Source organism: Homalodisca vitripennis, chromosome 6, assembly GCF_021130785.1.
Source record: "Homalodisca vitripennis isolate AUS2020 chromosome 6, UT_GWSS_2.1, whole genome shotgun sequence".
Lineage (NCBI taxonomy): Eukaryota > Metazoa > Arthropoda > Insecta > Hemiptera > Cicadellidae > Homalodisca > Homalodisca vitripennis.
Genome location: NC_060212.1, coordinates 117,735,586 through 117,754,036, shown reverse-complemented (window position 1 = coordinate 117,754,036; position 18,451 = coordinate 117,735,586). Strand labels below are relative to the sequence as shown.

General features: G+C 33.4%; 1 protein-coding gene across 3 annotated transcripts in view; it reads right to left on the bottom strand.

Moving 5' to 3' along the window:
* Positions 1 to 415: 415 nt before the first annotated feature.
* The window catches only part of LOC124364797 (protein PALS2), an 83,120-nt gene continuing 65,084 nt past the window's right edge, over positions 416 to 18,451 (bottom strand). For all 3 annotated transcript variants that reach the window (XM_046820557.1, XM_046820558.1, XM_046820559.1), the window contains 3 exons: positions 12,339 to 12,470; positions 10,492 to 10,566; positions 416 to 3,801 (listed from right to left, as the gene is read on the bottom strand). In XM_046820557.1, coding sequence (XP_046676513.1) covers positions 3,625 to 3,801; positions 10,492 to 10,566; positions 12,339 to 12,470 — 384 coding nt within the window. In that variant the 3' untranslated portion in view covers positions 416 to 3,624. The remainder of the gene's footprint in view (positions 3,802 to 10,491; positions 10,567 to 12,338; positions 12,471 to 18,451) is intronic.

Genomic DNA, 18,451 nt, shown 5'->3' with positions numbered 1-18,451 from the left:
TCATTAGTAAATAATACAAACATTGGGTCCAAAGATCTACTCCTCAAATCACATATAGCTTTTTGATTGTTCTGCTGTATGTATCCACATTATTTCTGTTTAATCTTCAATACCTGATATTTGTTGGAAGCTTCAAGTCTATGTTTTCCTAAATAAGAATATGGCCTTGGCGATCAAAAGCTTTACTAAGATCATAAAAGATGTTCGCGATTCTGTTACCTGGCTCTAGGTTGTCTAACTATTCACAGGAATCTATATTTATACAACACAGCTAATTCTCTTGCTACATACATAGTGAGTTATTTCCTGATAGCTCTTGTATAAGAAGAGAAAAATTACTTTCGCCTCACTGTAGACAGTCTTAACGTTGCCTAACAAGAAAAACAGCTGGTAATGTAGAGGAATTAATAGAGCATTTTTAATGTGATAAGTGCTTTAATACAAAATAAAAAACAATAAATAATCTGGCTTCAATAAAAGTTCTAAAAATAAGCATATATATTTTAATAATAATGCTAAGTTATAGATTCGGTTGGACGGAACAAATGATTACATCAAAACTCATTACTAGTTTTGTACAATGCACTAAGTAGTCATATCTTAACTTTGGTAAATAACCTTATTTTCAGGATCTTAAGTCAGTACTTAAGATATACAAACACATTATGTTTCATTTAGTAACAAATTCAATAAGAAATTATGAAGACTTACTTCTTCAGATTAAATTAAAAACTACAGTTAAAAATTAAACTTACTACATCATTCTCTATTACACAAGTTCACATACGTTAACGATTAATGTGTACTAAACTCATTTAATTAAACTGTCAAAGGTATGCACGTAAAAATAAATCCATGGAACTCAGAAAGTTCAAAAGGGATGTTAATTCCCTCTTGCGACTGTTTCTGGAAATAATCCCAATGGCTGCAAGACACATGGAAGAATTAACACCACATCATTCGGGGCCTGTTTACAATAAACAAGTTAAAAGTAAGTCACACCAAGTGTAACAGGCTTCACTGAGATTTCATGCAAAATAGTTCATTTCATTCTCAAGATGTTCTGCATACAGATAAGGTGACCTGTCCTGCCTGTAGGCATTAACAGAAAAGAATATTTTACATGCTCCAGCAGACAAAAAAGAAATTGAATCAATCGACTGAGTGATGTTATAATGACACTCGCCCCAATTCCTTGGTTGAACAAACACTATCATAAAATACAGTCTTGTGCATCTATAAAGGAAGTTTCACACAAAATTTCAAGTTGACAGATGAAATCTTTCTCGAGATATCATGCCACATAATGCATTCCCATTTTTGTTCGTTAAATTAGGTTTCATAGCATTGTTCAAATAATAAAGTTCCGGTGAGCTAAGGAAGGTACTACAACGCAAGAGTGAGCTGAAATAAAATCTTGTCACTATGTTGCAACTTTTGACTTTCCACTTTTTTCTCTTTATTCTATGAATAAAAGTCACATGTTGAATCTAAAATAATTATATTCAGTTTTTTTACCAATTTCTGCTTTTTCTTGTTGCCATCATAGTGATCCATAAGACAAATGTAAAAATATTCGCTAACGTTCAGCCAAATCTTATGGAGTGTCAACACAGCATCAAACTTGGTGTTGCAAATTTTGTAAAATCTTCATACAAAATTTCAATTTATTGGTTGGTTTCTTTTTACAATATTGTCTAAACAGCAAGACAGGTATACAGACAGAGAGAAATAAAATTTTAAAATAAATTCGCTAACGCTCAGCTAATAATAATGTAAGCAATGTTGACGTCTTTTAAAAGTTTGAACTTAACGTGCGAGTTTTAAATGAGTCTAGTAGAGCACAATTACTTTTTCAATAATAACGTACATTGTACACAGCTCAAAGTTAAATATTTAATACCACTTAGATACTGATAGTCAGTAAAAAACTATTCTTTCACAGCTAATATAATACACAGCTGTTATAATGGACGGAACAATTAACTCAAACATTAATAAAACTTCTAAAAAATACTAAAAACAAAAATTATGATTTAGATCTATGAACATTCAACTATATGTCTATGTTATGTAAAATTACAGTTAGTAATTTATATAATACTAATAATCTTAATTATATAACAAAACTACATTCTAAATTAAAAATAGCAAAATCATTCAAAGCAAAATACTGAGATTCAAACATAAAAGGTAATAAGGAGCCAAAAGAATTAAAAAAAATTAAATCAACTTACAAATATTCACATTATTTCACAAATTATTGAAATAACGACAAAAGTTAAATAAATACATTTCATACAACTATGTACTTTAATTGAAATTAAATACTAAAAACAATCAAGTTCACTAAAATATGCTAGTGAACAGTAAACCTCTTAGTAAATTTAGTTTCATTTTATTACTGAATAATTTAAAATAAACCCCTTGATGTGGTTTGATGCTTAATGGCCATATAACATGGGTCATCAGCCCTTTATGTGATACAATCTCAAAGCATAACGAGATTGTTGTAGACAAAATCAGAAACACATTTTTCTATTTTTTTTCTAGTTGTTTTATCCTGGTGAGTATTGACAATACTAAACAGGTTTCTTTAAGCTTATTGCAGTTATGGTGGAGTGAATAAACAGATGCAAGACTTCACCGGGACATGGTTTTTGACATTTTACATAAGTGAAACTGCTGTTCTTTAGAAAGTGGCTGAGAATGTGCTGTTACTTACAGCTGTAAGTTGTAAAAATGACAGTTAGGAAAAGAAAAAAAGACCCCTGGATCACAAAAGATAAATTTTAAACAAGTTATAAAGAGTTTTAAGCTAGCAAAAAGATATTTAATAAAGACTTTATTATAGATTTGTTGTAAGTTTCATTACGAGTCTTTTGGTGAAACAATCATGAAGATCTGACCAAAATTAGCTAAGAGTCTTTACTAAACCTTGTGTGCTAGATTTATAAAAAAAGTCCTTTCATGGGGTGTCCGTACACACTAAAACAACCACATCAAAGGGCTAATAATATTCACTAGAGACAAACTGTAAATAATATTCTCTAATACTTCAAATATGGGAATACAGAAAGACTGGTCTAGTGAATTAACCTGGTACAGAATATTTTAAAATTGCTATTACATTATAATTAAATTGGATTTGCTGCCTTTGGTCTTTTATTGAGCTTGGACAATTTTCTCCCATTTATTTGGTCTATTACTCATTGTTTAACAATTAAAAATAAATTTGAACTTCTCAATTATACATATTTTTGTGCTTGTGACAGTTTATCCCCTATACATAATTATTGTATTCATCGTATAATCATTTACATTCCTTAAAATACAAAATCTTTGTAAGGCATATTCTTAAAAAATACATTTTTCAACTTCCAAAGCAGATTCAAAAAGCCTTTAGTTCAAACTCAAACAGAGGTATTCCATTTTTACTGCACTATTCCCTCTCAAAATATAACAATAATAGCGAAAATTCACAGTCAAGACTTTGTTTCTAGAAATATACTGTACGTGTATAGTTTGTTCTTACAAAAGGTGAATACTAAGTTACGCAAGCCTACGCAGCTGATATATATACAGTGCGGCAGTGATGGTGAGTGGGTAGCACTACCCGTTGTATCAGTAAACCCAGTTGACAGGGACCCACTGGTGCTCGGTGCTAAGAGCGTCCAAGGCCTCCACAACGCGGCGGAATGTCTCGTCAAAGTCCTCGTTGACAATCACCAGATCAATGTACTTCTCGTACGCGCGCTGCAACGAGCAGCTGTCCTCCACCGTGCGGCGCAGGTCATCCTCCTGTTAGGACATGCTTTAGTGTACTGCCAACTTCTCTAAGAAATCTACTCTTTCTCCTATCAGAGAATACATTCCTTAAGAAATAAAATATTTTAAGAACCATTTACTTAAAAAAATAACAAATCGTACACAATATTTCATAAAACCATTGAGTTAATTTATATTTTAATGTTTTTTCATTTTAATACATAAAAATTCCGTAAATGAGTTCCACTGAAATCCCTTGAAAACTTGATTATCACTTAATAATCATGATTAACCCACACGTTAACATATATTTTGTCCAAAGCTCATTATCACTGTTGGATATTTGAAAATATATAAATCCTATATTTTTCATCGTTATATGTTACAAAAACTGAAACACCTCGTTTTGAGGACTGGCACATGCCTTCAATGAATGTTATTCTTTGTTTATAGTAATTTTTACAATTATTACAACTAAAGATTTATAAAAATAAGCCTGAATATAACTAATCAGGATACCAACAAACAGGATACCAAAAAACATGGCTACCTGCCAATACTCATAGTGATAAGTGATCCCAGGAAACTGTGAAATAGTGATGGTTTTAGGTAAATTCAACAAATTACCTACAAACTACGCCTTACCTGAAGTACTGTAAGTGATCCTCACACAATTATTTCACATCTTAATTTCAAGACTTAAGAGAAACATTCAATTAACTGATTTCCAACAACTGACCTAGATGATGATGTCACAAATACCACATAGCAATCTGGCTGAATCATTGCAGCCACATCATATCTAGAAACCAAAGCTAAAAGTAAATCTTTTCTCATATAACATGACAACAGAGGTCAACTAATCACAAACACAATTTTAATGAAGAATACAAGTGCAGTCTATCGTCAACATATGTTGAACTGACAACTGCCGCCTGACCTCATTACAACCAGCTCAGCACTTGTTACGCAACCTGCTGACAACTGCTAGCAGCTGTGTACTTACTGACCTAGCTTAAGCTGTACTCCTGCTCTACTCTGTACCTAGCTGTACAAAATGCCCACAAAATATCCTTGTGGCAATTGTGATATAGGTGTTAGATTTTCAGGAATGAAATGTACAGGGAAATGTAAAAATGGTACCACTCAGGATGCCAAAACATTCCAGAAAAAAGCTTAAAAAAATGGACCGATTCTGAAATTGCAAAATGGCAATGTATTACCTGTAGAAGAGACCAACAGCTTGATCAAGAACATAGTGATCCAAATTTAAATTTAAATACAACTCCAATCACTCCAGACCGTTCTTTTCAAGGCCTTGAAAATAGTTTTACTCAATGTGTTAGTTTTGGAAGCACAACTCCCTCTCTCCCTCCCTCTCTGACTGACTTAAAACTAGACAAAGTAAAATCTAAACTGATTGACCATGAAAAGCTAGAAGATCAGGACTTAGAAAAATCTCTGACCCTAGCTGCAGAGGCCAGAACAATCTTACTACAGGAGAATAATGAATTGAAAAATAACATCCACTATCTAAATAGTCGAATTTCTCTACTTGAAGCCAACTCACTTAGTATGGAAGCAAAAGTTGAAGAACTCAGCCATAGAAATTAAACATATACAGAAAATTGAAATCCTGCTAAACAAGTTGGAGGATGTAGAGCAGGAGCTTATTAAATGTAAACAAGATAAATCTAACTTACAAAATATTTTTGAGGAACACGACATAAAACAATCGGAAATGCTCACTGGTTACCTATATAAAATAGACGAGCAAGAAAAAATCATCTCAAAATTGAAAACAATGACTGAGCAAACTGATAGTTACAATTTTAAAACTTTTAAAGACATGGAAACCCAAACAACCTTTGTTAGCTCACAATTGACAAATCCTAATCCTGCTTCTTTATTGGATCTAGCTCTTGTCCTGGAAAAATTTGACCATATGGAGCAGTCCATGGCAGATCTTGCGAGTTATGTCATGAATAATTATGCCCCTCTGCCAGCCATTAAGGCTGATGTCCTGAATACAATAACGGGACAAGAAGACCAGAACAAAGAAATAAATATAAGGAAGACACAGAAGGCTCGTCTTACTAAATTAAAGCCAGTTTCAGAACTAAAAAGTAAAAACTACCAAATAAGAAAAACTAGAAAATCAAATTACTTTAGTGTTTCATTACAAGTAAAAAAGTGTAGAGACCACAAAACACCGGAATTTGACCTGATTACGCCTGACCAGACTATACAGAAGAGTGGGGGAGCCAGACAAACCCCGTCACAAAAACTGATCAGCTCTCTTGCGACACAGGGTTCCGGCTCGATACCTGACCATCATGAACAGAAGAGTGGGGGAGCCAGACAAACCCCGTCACAAAAACTGATCAGCTCTCTTGCGACACAGGGTTCCGGCCCGATACCTAACCATCATGAACAGAAGAGTGGGGGAGCCAGACAAACCCCGTCACAAAAACTGACCAGGTCTCTTGTGACACAGGGTTCCGGCCCGATACCTGACCATCATGAACAGAAGAGTGGGGGAGCCAGACAAACCCCGTCACAAAAACTGACCAGCTTTCTTGCGATGCATGGTTCCGGCCCAATACCTGACCAGCATGAACAGAAGAGTGGGGGAGCCAGACAAACCCCGTCACAAAAACTGAAAACACCAAACACTCCAGTACTAAATAGCAATAAGATAGTTGTTGAAGCGCAGGTACATTTTCCAAATGACTATTCACCACCTAAACAAAGTACTTTTTATAGAGTTCATCCAGAAAAACATTTTTTAGGCAAACATCCAAAGGCAATTCACAAATTCAAACAAAAATACAAAACCAGGATCTTTGTAAATCCCCATCACCCTGCAAACAAGTTAACCTAAAAATCACTGTTTTACATTAAAATATCCAAGGACTGAAGAATAAAACTAACAGATTAGTCCACCTTCTTGAAGAAGTACAGCCAAGGATTTTAATACTCACAGAACATGGACTTAAAGAAGACATTTTAAAAAATATCAAAATTTCTGGCTACACACTTGCCACCTACTTTAGTAGAAGTAACCATACTAAAGGAGGAGTAGCAATATATGTTGACGAAAAACATATTCCACCTGACAGAGAACATCCCTGTTTCAGCATACTGTCAAGAATTAATCTGCGAAACAGCAATGATTAAGCTAACATTGAACAAAAAACCATTATACATTACTGGAATTTATAGACCTCCTTCTGGTAACGTTCATCAAGCACTGAGTCTAATATCAGAAATGTTGGAAAAAACAAAAGCAGAAAATCACCCCATTCTGTTATTAGGTGACATCAATGTTGACTGCTTAAAGACTGACAACGAAAACAAACAACTTAATAATGTTTTGACCAGTCACAACATTCATAGATTGAATCTACCTCCTACTAGGATTACATCGAATACAAGGTCTTCAATTGACTGTGTTTGTACAAATCTACCACTTGAAGACGTAGAAAGTAAGGTATTTCACAGCGGCCTATCTGACCATACTGCATAACTTTGCACGTCACAAATAAGGACTTGTCAGGAAAACACCTATTACAGTGGAATGAGCCGAAACTATTCCCAGAATAACCTTAGTATGTTAAATGCTTTACTGCTACAAGAAAATTGGGATGAAGTGCACAATGCTTACACTGCAGAAGAAGCATATACTAAATTTATGTCAATAGTTACCATGGCTCTCAATCAAGCATGTCCATTAAAGAAAATTAGAAGGAAAAAGAAGGTGACAAATAAACATTTTGTAGACCATCAGGTAAACTTGCTAAAAGAAAACTTCCTTCAGAAACTTCTAGTATATGAGAAAACAAATAATGAAGAAGATAAACGCAATCTAGCAAAGGCTAAGAAAGAATATGACTTGAGACTGAGAAAATTAAGACAAGAGGCATCAGTATCAGTTTCATAAATAGAGCGGAAAAATAAATCTAAAGCCTTGTGGAAGATAATAAACGATGAAAGACAGACAAAAAATGTAATACAACAAACACTCAAGCTTGAAATTGATGTACATGTAGAAGATAACCCCTATAAAATTGCAAACCATATGAATCACTTCTTTACCATCATCGCTGAGAGAACGCTGAAAAACAATCCTAAACCATCTATAGACCCACACACAACCTCGGACACCGGCCATGACTTACATAACTACCAACACGCAAGCCAAATAGAAATACAAAATATTATAAAAAATCTCGAACAAAAAACTTCTGCAGCCACCGACAATATCTCCACAAAAATACTTAAACATTGTAAGGAATCACTAACGATCCCCCTCACAAGTATTATTAACAAATCATTGAGTCAAGGTCAATTTCCATCAGCCCTAAAACTTGCAAAAGTTTACCCAAAACATAAAAAGGGGAGTAAAACCGAAGTTGGCAATTACAGGCCAATATCAATATTGCCAACTTTCTCTAAAATCTTAGAAAAAGTTGTCCTGAGAAGGCTTTTGGACCACTGTGAGAAGTTTAATTTATTAACTGAGAGACAACATGGTTTCATCAAGGGAAAATCAACCATGACCGCCCTGACCGATTTTGCTGACTACATAATTGACAACCTTGAGGAAGGAAAACATGTTACTAGTTTCTTCCTAGACTTGAGTAAAGCATTCGACTGCTTGAGTCATGATCTCATATTACACAAATTAGACAAATTAGGAATTAAGAGCACAGCCAAGATGTGGTTTAAAAGCTATCTTAAAGACCGAAAACAAATAGTAGAAATAAAACAAGCAACAGGTGGAATCACAGCAATAACTAGATCAAGACCTTTACCTATAAATCGAGGAGTGCCCCAGGGGTCTGTTTTGGGACCAGTATTATTTATACTATTTACAAATGACATACCTGAACACCTGGACAAATTTTGTACAGTTTCAATGTACGCTGATGATACCACCTTGCTCCAAAACTAGTCAAGTCGCATTTGGGAGAAGATGTGATGAAGTACCAACAATACCCGATGTGGAAAGAAACACCCAAGCTAAATATTTAGGAGTATTTACCTGGTCACAGCATGTAGACAATCTTCTCTCCAAATTAAATTCCTCCCTTTATATGATCAAACGTACAAAATGTATAAGCGACATATCTAGTGCGAAAATTGCCTACCATTCCTTGTTTGAAACTCACATCAGGTATGGCCTAATGATATGGGGAGGAACTTCCGCAAGTAATCTTCAGAAAGTTTTGATTCTACAAAAGAGGGCCGTAAGAACCTTAGCTGAGGTAGGCTACAGAGAAAGTTGTAGAGAAGCCTTCAAAACCCTGAAGATTATGCCAATAGTAAACCTCTACATAAAAGAAGTCATCTTGTATGCTGTTGGACAACCCCTGACGCAGAATAGACACCTACATGACTACAATACTAGACACAGTACTCGTTACCAACTACCAGTTCACCATCTCTCCCTATATGAAAAAAACCCTCCTACATGGGCATGAAGCTGCACAACCTTCTACCTGAAGAATTGAGATGCCTCACCGGGAGAAGACTGAAGACTACTCTTACTGACTGGCTAATTAACAATCCTTTTTACTCACTTAACGAGTTTATTGAAAGAAGACAATGAACATTGCCATTTGAAAAAACTTATTTTTGAAATTGTAACAACTGTTTGTGATGATTTTATTTGACGCCATTTCAATACTTAATGTATTTGAAAATAAAGAATATTTGTATTTGTAATCGATTGTCCAGACAAGTGATTTTTATTTGTTTTATATATATATATATATATTATATCGGTATTCTATGCTATAAACACAAACTTGTGGAAATGATAACTATCCAAAAAAAACTTGAAGATTTGCATTAAAGGTGATTCATAAATATCTTCACAAGTTCATTAGCCAGCTTGGTACACCATTTTGATCCAATATGGCAGCCATTTTAATTTGCATAAACTCCACAACTCAGGCTCAGTGAAATGACTTGTGATTCCAACAACGTTAATTAACATTTGTCTTGTAAAAACTGTCCAAAAGACTACACTGGTCAAACAGTTTACTCAATAGAATGAACAAAAATCACAGTGTTTCAATCTTTGAAATTAAATCTAATCCTACTCTGGCGTATGCAATGGAACTTAGCAAAAGATTCATTTAATGGTTTAATTTAAAAACAATTCCAACATCCATGAGCTTAAAATTAATTATTCATAAGTAGCTCTCAGAGAGTTGTACAAACTACACATCTTGATAGTATAAATTTAAGATATGGATAATCATAGACATAAAATTAACAATTAGCATTGTACATTGTACAAATTCCTTGTAAAGTGTAAAATAATTTATTCAAAATTAGTTTAATGAAATATGATTTTTGTTGTGTTTATTATAATTTTTTTGAACTTTTTACACTCTTGAAATGATTTGATATAGATGAAACATGAAATAATACTCACCATAAATTAAATGAAAGTTACATATTAATAAACACCACAGACGGAAAAACAAAAACTAATATGCATAATAGTTTTGTAATTAATTTTTAGGGTTATTTTTAATTGAATTTTTTGAAAAATGATTTCACTAAAATTCTCTCATTTTCAGCAAATTTACAGCTAATAATAATTAATGCAGAAAATGATAATTATCTGCATCTGGTTATATGTCGACATTGTGTATATTTCCCGGCTTTCTTATAGAATAATTAAGTTATAACAAAATAAATACTCACCTCGTACAGAGAGGCCAGAGACTCGAGGGTACGGGCACGACGCGAGCTGTACCTGATGGAGCTCTGCCTATCAAACTGGACACACACAAACATGCATCAAACACACATTACATCAAACATCAGTTACTTACACTCTGCCATTGCCCTTGAACATCATTTCACACTTCCGTAGCAGTTGACAAACTCAACGTACTGCAATAGTTTAACTATTTCAAGTAGCTATTTGTCTGATTATAGACAGAACAGTTAAATCATAATATATTTTTGTCATTACTACAAATTTATTTTATTTTACAAAATAGATGACCTATAAAAATAACGCTAATTGTTTTTAACATTACAGAAAGCAATGTTCACTGCTGTTTAGAATGCCTTACGTTTAAATGGTCAAGATCAATTCATTTGAGAGTGTTAAAACATCACTGTTTTCGTCAATACAGATTATAGTATGAATCTAGATAGCTTGCTGTGAGTGTCAATACTTTGATGGGCTTTGTAAGCCCAGCCTACTAAAATTTATGAACATTTGTTTAAATTTCATTAAAAAAATGTATTAAATAATAGTAGTATAGTAAGTGTTCTATAACTACTCTTTTTTAACTTATAGAATATTATTTTAATAGTAACCTAAAAAATGGCAAACAACCATGATCGAGTGGCTGGCTCAGGATTTTCGCTGACAGTCGGCTGAATAACTCCAGCGTGTGGGATAAGATGGGCCCGTGAAAATTCTCACGTTGAAGGATTAATTACTTCAGAAAATAAGCTCCAGTAACAACAAACATCCAGTTCATGCGAAATTATATTTTACTAAATAATAATGAAATCATAATTTATTTCTTTTAAGACCACATTTTTGACTTATTGTATCCTGTCTACAATAAAAAAGGCTAGTATCCAATTTATTGGTTTGTTTTGGAATACTTAAGCATCATGTACTAGAAAAATGTTATTTGACTTATTATAATGCGGTAAATAGCATATTTACGTCCTAGTTGAACAGCTAAACACAAACACATACTTCTGATGAAAAAGGTTTTCTTATTGATTTTAACAAGTGCACAATAAATTTAAATATTGGTTAAAATAAATGTATGTGGAATTTAAAAAGTGACTAACTAGAAAATTTCAATGTCAATACACACTTAATAACACTTTTTATATATTTCAAGATGTATTTTTTATGTTTCCATTTAAATTTGGACAGAGAATTGTACTAATGAACAAATTGTATTAATAAACATTAAAATTTTGATTACAAAATCAAATTTTAAAACTTTTGAGTGAGATGATCAGTTATGATCAAACAATAGATTATCGGACAACTGCATACATTTAAAATTTTTTTAAAAGAATTTATAGCCAATGCTAAATTGTTGACAGTTAAAAATATTTAGTGAATGTAATGTCAAAAGAAATTTTACTATAATGGTTTTACAGATTTTATTTCTGAACATTAATAAATTCTACCAGTGACTTGTACTCGCCATACACCAAATGGGGGGATACTGCAACTTTGCCAAAATGGAAATTAATGACATTCAAGAAATGGAACAATAAATTTCAGTGTTCCAAATATAACACTTGATCCTTAATGTCTAACAAGGCATGTGGCACTGAATTAAATTAAATGCTCATGGAAATTATTGTGTGTATTGATCATTATCAGGTTATATTATTTTTACACACTGTATAATCATTACAATTTTTTGAGTTGCGTCTTATTCATCTAATAATATGGATTGGTCAGTAGAGTTTTAAAACACTATAGAAACTACACGTAGACACATTGTTACAAACATGCAACTCCTGTTCAGAAAACTGCTGCAAGAACAAAAAATACTCACAGTGAGGTTGCGGGAAGACGTGCCAGTGGAACGATTGAAGTTGTACAACTGTTTCAACAGCTCTAGGCCAGGCGCTGCGATGAAAATAACATAGGGCATGAATTCTGATGAATTGTGAAGAATCTTCAGGGCCTGTTGCAGAAACATTTGCTTAAATATGGCACAAGTTAAATTATACAAATAGTAATTACTAAGACAATACTTGCAAAGGGCTAGGGGAAGTCAAATCAAATCAAAATCTTTATTGTCTTTAGGCATATAGCAATCGACATGGTCCAACTCATTTTATGTACAAATCATAACTTGGTCATAGTTAATGTTTATACTACTTAGGTAGGACTATACTAGTGTAAATTGATAATATAAAACATCATTTTTGCTATACCTAATTCTTGAATTAAAATAACATTGATAAATATCAAATAAATCTAACAAACTAAATAATAAACTAAAATAAATAGTCAATAAATAAAATAAATAAATCTTACATATATAACAAACTTACAAAACATTAATTTCAGAATTTGTTGGCATATGTTTAAAAATTCATCAATTACTATAGAAGGGATGAGCAGCCAGCCATCTATGTAATTTTACATTTAAAGAGACTAAAAAAAAAAATCTTGTGTTGAGAGTGGTAACTTTATTATATAGTCTAGATACACATTATAGTATGGCTAGATTCTAATTTTTTTCCAAATCTTGTGAAGGGTAAATCAAGATGATTTACCATGCCTTGTAAATCTTTCATGGATTTCATTCCCTTACATTATATGATAAAATATCTTTATGACTACATAGACAACAAATAAAATATATAGAGATTTAAAAACAGTTAAAATACCTAAATTAATAAAAATAAGGGTTTACTATTAGTCAGGTAGTGAGACTTGTAATTATTCGAACAGCCTTCTTCTGTATCAAAAGGATATCTTTAAGTTGCTGGAATTACCCCAGAAAACTCAAACATAGCTTATTATGGACTGAAATAGACCATAGTAAACAGTAACAATATAATGTTTAGGAACACACTCATAAGACGCTTAATAAGAAATAAATCACACGAGATAGCCTAGTTGATATTTGTTCAATGTGTTTTTGCCCATGACAGCTTACAATCAAATCTGTACACACCTAAAAACTTGACACAATTGTCAAAACCTCAATATCATCTTTTAACAGGCCTAAGACTAAACAGAAACTGATTTAGTTTTGTCATTATTTAAAAGTAAGTTATTAGCTGAAAACCAATTTGAATCTAGTTCTAATGGTATTATTGACTTGTAATTGTAAATCAATGAAGTTTTTATCAATAGAAATGAAAATTGGTGTCATCAGCATACATACAAGTTTTAGACTGTTTGAATATTAATAGTAAATCATTTATTGCTGATTAAGAACAAAAGAGGGCCCAATATAGACCCCTGTGGAACACCACATCTAGTGGCTCCCTAAGCCTGAACGCTTGACCACCGGCCATCCAAGAAAACAGCTTGACTCCTCCTAAGCAACAGATAAGATCAAAAAAATTGTTTTGCAGATCCACTGATGCCATACTACAGTTTTACCATCTTTTCTTGCTAATAAAGCAACAAAGCTATGATCAACACAGTCAAAAGCAACGGCTTAGGTCAATAAACAAGTGCCCTCAGAGCTATACTCTTTGGACGACTCAAAAGCATTGAGAATCTCACCCTTACTACAGGTATCAATGGCAATATTGGATTATCTACCTTGCCTAAAATTAATACTAAACTGTTTTGATCAACAAAAATATCCATGCGATTCCATGGTAACTTAGGCTTATCTGCTTATAGACAATGGTGCTCAATTACTTTACCAAAGACTGGAATAAGCGAGATAATGGGACGGAAACTTGCTGGACTTGTTGTAGCCCCTTTTTTAAAATACCGTGTATTACTTTGGAAATTTTTCAGACTATTCAGGAAATACACCCTGCTCCATGCATAAATTAATACTAAGTGGTAAGTGGTTGTCTGGTTGCAACATAATCCACTATGTCCTTCACATATTGCTAGATTAGCCCATAGGAAATCCTTACTATGCTTGTTTTTTTCATTTGACTTATAACAGACCTTATTTCAGAAACTGACACTAAGCACCGGCTCACTGCGATTCCACTTAAAACTATCTGGGTTTGCAAACATTGGGCACATTTCAGTAGCCAATACTGACTAGGCTTTTTATATTAGACCCTTATTTCCAGTTATGGAATCAATAAATATTGTGTAAAACTATCAGGGTTTAAGTCCCAGTTCAACTTATATTTTAACTGTATTGTTAATATCATTAACAATGGACCAGGCTGCCTTTACACTTGTTATTGTTGAGTTTTCTATAAGAGTAGCATGGGTAATTTTATTTTTGCATCTACAATGGGCTGCGCGATAAGACCGTTTTAAGTCTGGCATAACAATTTTTAATCACATATAGACATAGAAAACTTTGTACTTGTCATAAGCAACCATTAAAACAAAGATCTAAGATATTTTAAATTCGTCATTAACCCTTTGAAGGCTGCCATAAATTCATTTGTACTTCATAAACACCCCCAGCCATTATATCCAGATTACTTGCCAAAAAGCCACCTCAAAAATGGCACTTTTGACCACACTCCTACAAACACTGGTGTAACTCATCTATAAATAGTAGTATACTTAGTGATGTTTTGTTTTGTTTTATTTAGTAGTATATATAAAAGCATCAAATATATTTTTGTAACAATTAAACTTTTTATTATTATTATTTTTATTTATTTTTTTTCAAAAAATTAGGATGTTTTTTTTATTTTTTGTGTTTAATTGGTGACAACTAGGATAAAAAAAATTATTTCAAGGAAACCATTATTATTATAAGAAAGGTATACATATTTTCAAAACAAGTATAGAAAAAATCATAGGATATCATGCTAGAAATAAAGATTTTGAGAAATATTTTTATAGAAAACTACAACGACAGCACACCATGCGAATCAACATGAAAGTTTGGTAATAACAAGTGTTTAACTTGTAACTTCTTGTTTGTCGCATAGGCCATGTTAATTACTGTAGAATGGTCACCTTATAGTTTTCTCCTTGTTTACACAAATTGTCTTCAAACACTTTAATACATGAACCATTTTAAAAATGTGTTAGTAATAAAATAATTATAGTTAACAAATCTATATACAATATTTACAATACACGTCTTTTTGTGCTTCTTTAATGCAACATTTGTGTTTATGGAAACACTCTGGCGATGTACTCCTTTGGTACATTTAAACAATGCAGTCTTGTTCTCCTTCTTTGATTTTTTGTACTGCAGACACAGCAATTCTTTTTCTTTCTTTTCAGGAATCTTATCCATTCCAAACCGACTAAGGGGCATTTGGCCATCACCTCCTCCTAAATTAGCTGGAATTGTTCTTAGCAATTAGCCAGTCTTGACAAGTGTCTCAATAACAGTTTATGTGAAATTCAAACGTGACTTAGGTTTGTCTTTGCAGTTCATTTTTGTATAGAATATAAGAATTCAAAATCATTCTAGACAAAATATTGAATGTGGATCTTACGCCAACAATAATTTTTACGGTACGCCTCTCGTCTAGATTATGAATATAACATCTGGGTCCGTGGTGTCGATCCCACCCATAAATTTATTATACTGGTGGCTCATGTCTGGTTTTGTTTTTATTACCACTTTTTGTTCCCTTATTCTTGCTTACTTGTACTTAGCAGCTTTTGCTATCAGAAGACACAAGAATCACCTGACTTTTTTGTGAGATGTCTTCCTCTCTATAAGCTAAACCCTTACAATTTCCTTACTCTCCCTGCAATGTATCTTTTATCCCCTACCTTGTATTTTCCTAACAATTCATCAGGGATTCCTCTCCCTATTCTTTCCCTGATTGTACCTGTTACAAATGTCATTTTTTGAATATAAATATTCAATTAGAGGAAATGGACGTGAAAAAGTTATATCAGTATACAAGTGATAAGCCTTGTTCAGATAGTTCCCCATGTCCAATAATTTTGTAACTACAGTAAAAGCTAAGACCTCTCTCTTTTCATATGTTTTCCTGGTCTTCATTGCTTTTAGCTCCTTTATAACAAAGAGAACGAATGCTAAGCATAATTTGAGACGGAATCACACAGCACCCAAAGTTTGATCCCCCATTTGTGGTGCTTTTATGTTAGGCATATACTGCAATAGTTGGGTATGATTTTTTGGTTTCCAACTAGAGACTCGTCAAATGCTTAGATGCTGTTAGGGATATAATAATTGACGGAAAAACTCTATTTGCATGGTCTACAAGTGGCTGAAATTTATTTTGCTGTGGGGTCATAATATGGGGTTACCGTGTTTTGCCAATTTTTTATTGTCAACCATATGAAAAAATCTTTAAAATATCTTCAAATCTATTTCTGCTGAACAATCGAGAAATACCATGTGTAACCTTGAGAAGAAGAAGAGCTCCAGTACATATCTATAGAAGTTTTTTTATTCAGTCCCATATTCATAAGTTTGCTGCTATGAAAGCTTTCATTTACCGCAAAAGAAACTTTTTTTTTCCCATACCCTGTTCATTTCCACTACTATTTATGGCATCTTGAGCATAGCGGTTGGTCTCCGGTAACAAGAATTTTCAATAAGGTTATTAGTGAGAAAAAGGCACAGCACATACATAATGGGAGCTGAGTCTGGAGGTGGGCAATGTCTTGGACCAGGAATCTCATGAATGAAAAATCATGTTTAGCCTAATAGATGAATCATCATTTTTCACTGACATAACCCATATTCTTTCTTTCTGGAGAATAGGCTAAGTCACTATCAATAGTAGTAAGCATTAGTACTGACCCTTGAGGCCTACCTCTAGCCTTGGAATCTTTGTTACACTAGGCCTAAGCTTAACATTTTGCTCAGAATCAGAACTAGAACTCACATCAAAAAAATCTCAGCCTAGTTTGTAGGGGCAGACCAAATCTGGTTTGTGATGTAGGACCGCCCTAAATTGGCAGATCGAACGCTAGGATCATCGTCCGTATCGTCCCAAGTCCAACTAGTGCTGTCTTCAGAAGAAAAGAGATCATAATTGAAGTGTCCATTTACTCATAGTCCTTACATTAGCATTTTGAAGACAGGAAATAACAATGTGTCCTCACTTACAGGCGATGCTTCACGACGTCTTTTGTTACTCATCTGCTAAATGTAAACCAGAAAAGAAACATTACTAAACTTCACAGCAAATGTAACATAACCTCACATTACAACGTCTAGAACAAAACCAAGTTGTACAAAGCCACAACGAAACAAACAGCTGCTACCAAAGAGACCGCACGCATCTTGTTTGACACGACGTCAATCTCTGCCTTCTGAATTGCATCTTTCTACTGAACAAAAAAAAGTAAAATTCATTTTATAATAATTATAATAATTTGAAAAGGATATATGTTTTACGTTTCGTTTGATATTATATTACAAACCGAAAATAAAGAGGTAAGGGAATAATTTAATCAATTGAACAAGGGTGCCGATTTCTCGGCGCGATGTGCCGTTTTCGAACTGATTTTTCCTATGCCGATATCTTGGCTCACGCCGTTTCTGGAAAAGAAATTCGAGAGCCAGTATATCGGCCCGTGGGCCGTCAAAGGGTTAAACCAGTTACCCCTGTTTTTAGTTTTATTATTGGGCATACAACTTAAATCCTTAAGAGGAAAAAGAAAAATATTATCAAAGATATACTTAAATACTCTAAAGAACCTATTAAAAAAAGGCATCAGCATCATTGAAAACACAAAACACCTAAAACATAATGTATGATTCCAGTTGATCCTTGAGAGTTTCCATTCCTTAGTTGAAAGGTTTTGAGTGTGGTCACCGTACGTAACTCGCTTCTTCTACCGGTTGACTCCTTACAGGTGCTGGGTGGACAGTTGAGGAATAACTGGTGACATAGACCCAGGAACCATAGCGCTTGTGGTCTGAATATGGGAAATGTTCCACAAAAGAAAAAAGTTTTGAAGTGGGATATTTGAAAAAAGACATTATCCAAACACACGCATTAAGGAACAGTAGGTTCAGAGTTATCTGACATATACATATTGAATTGTCTC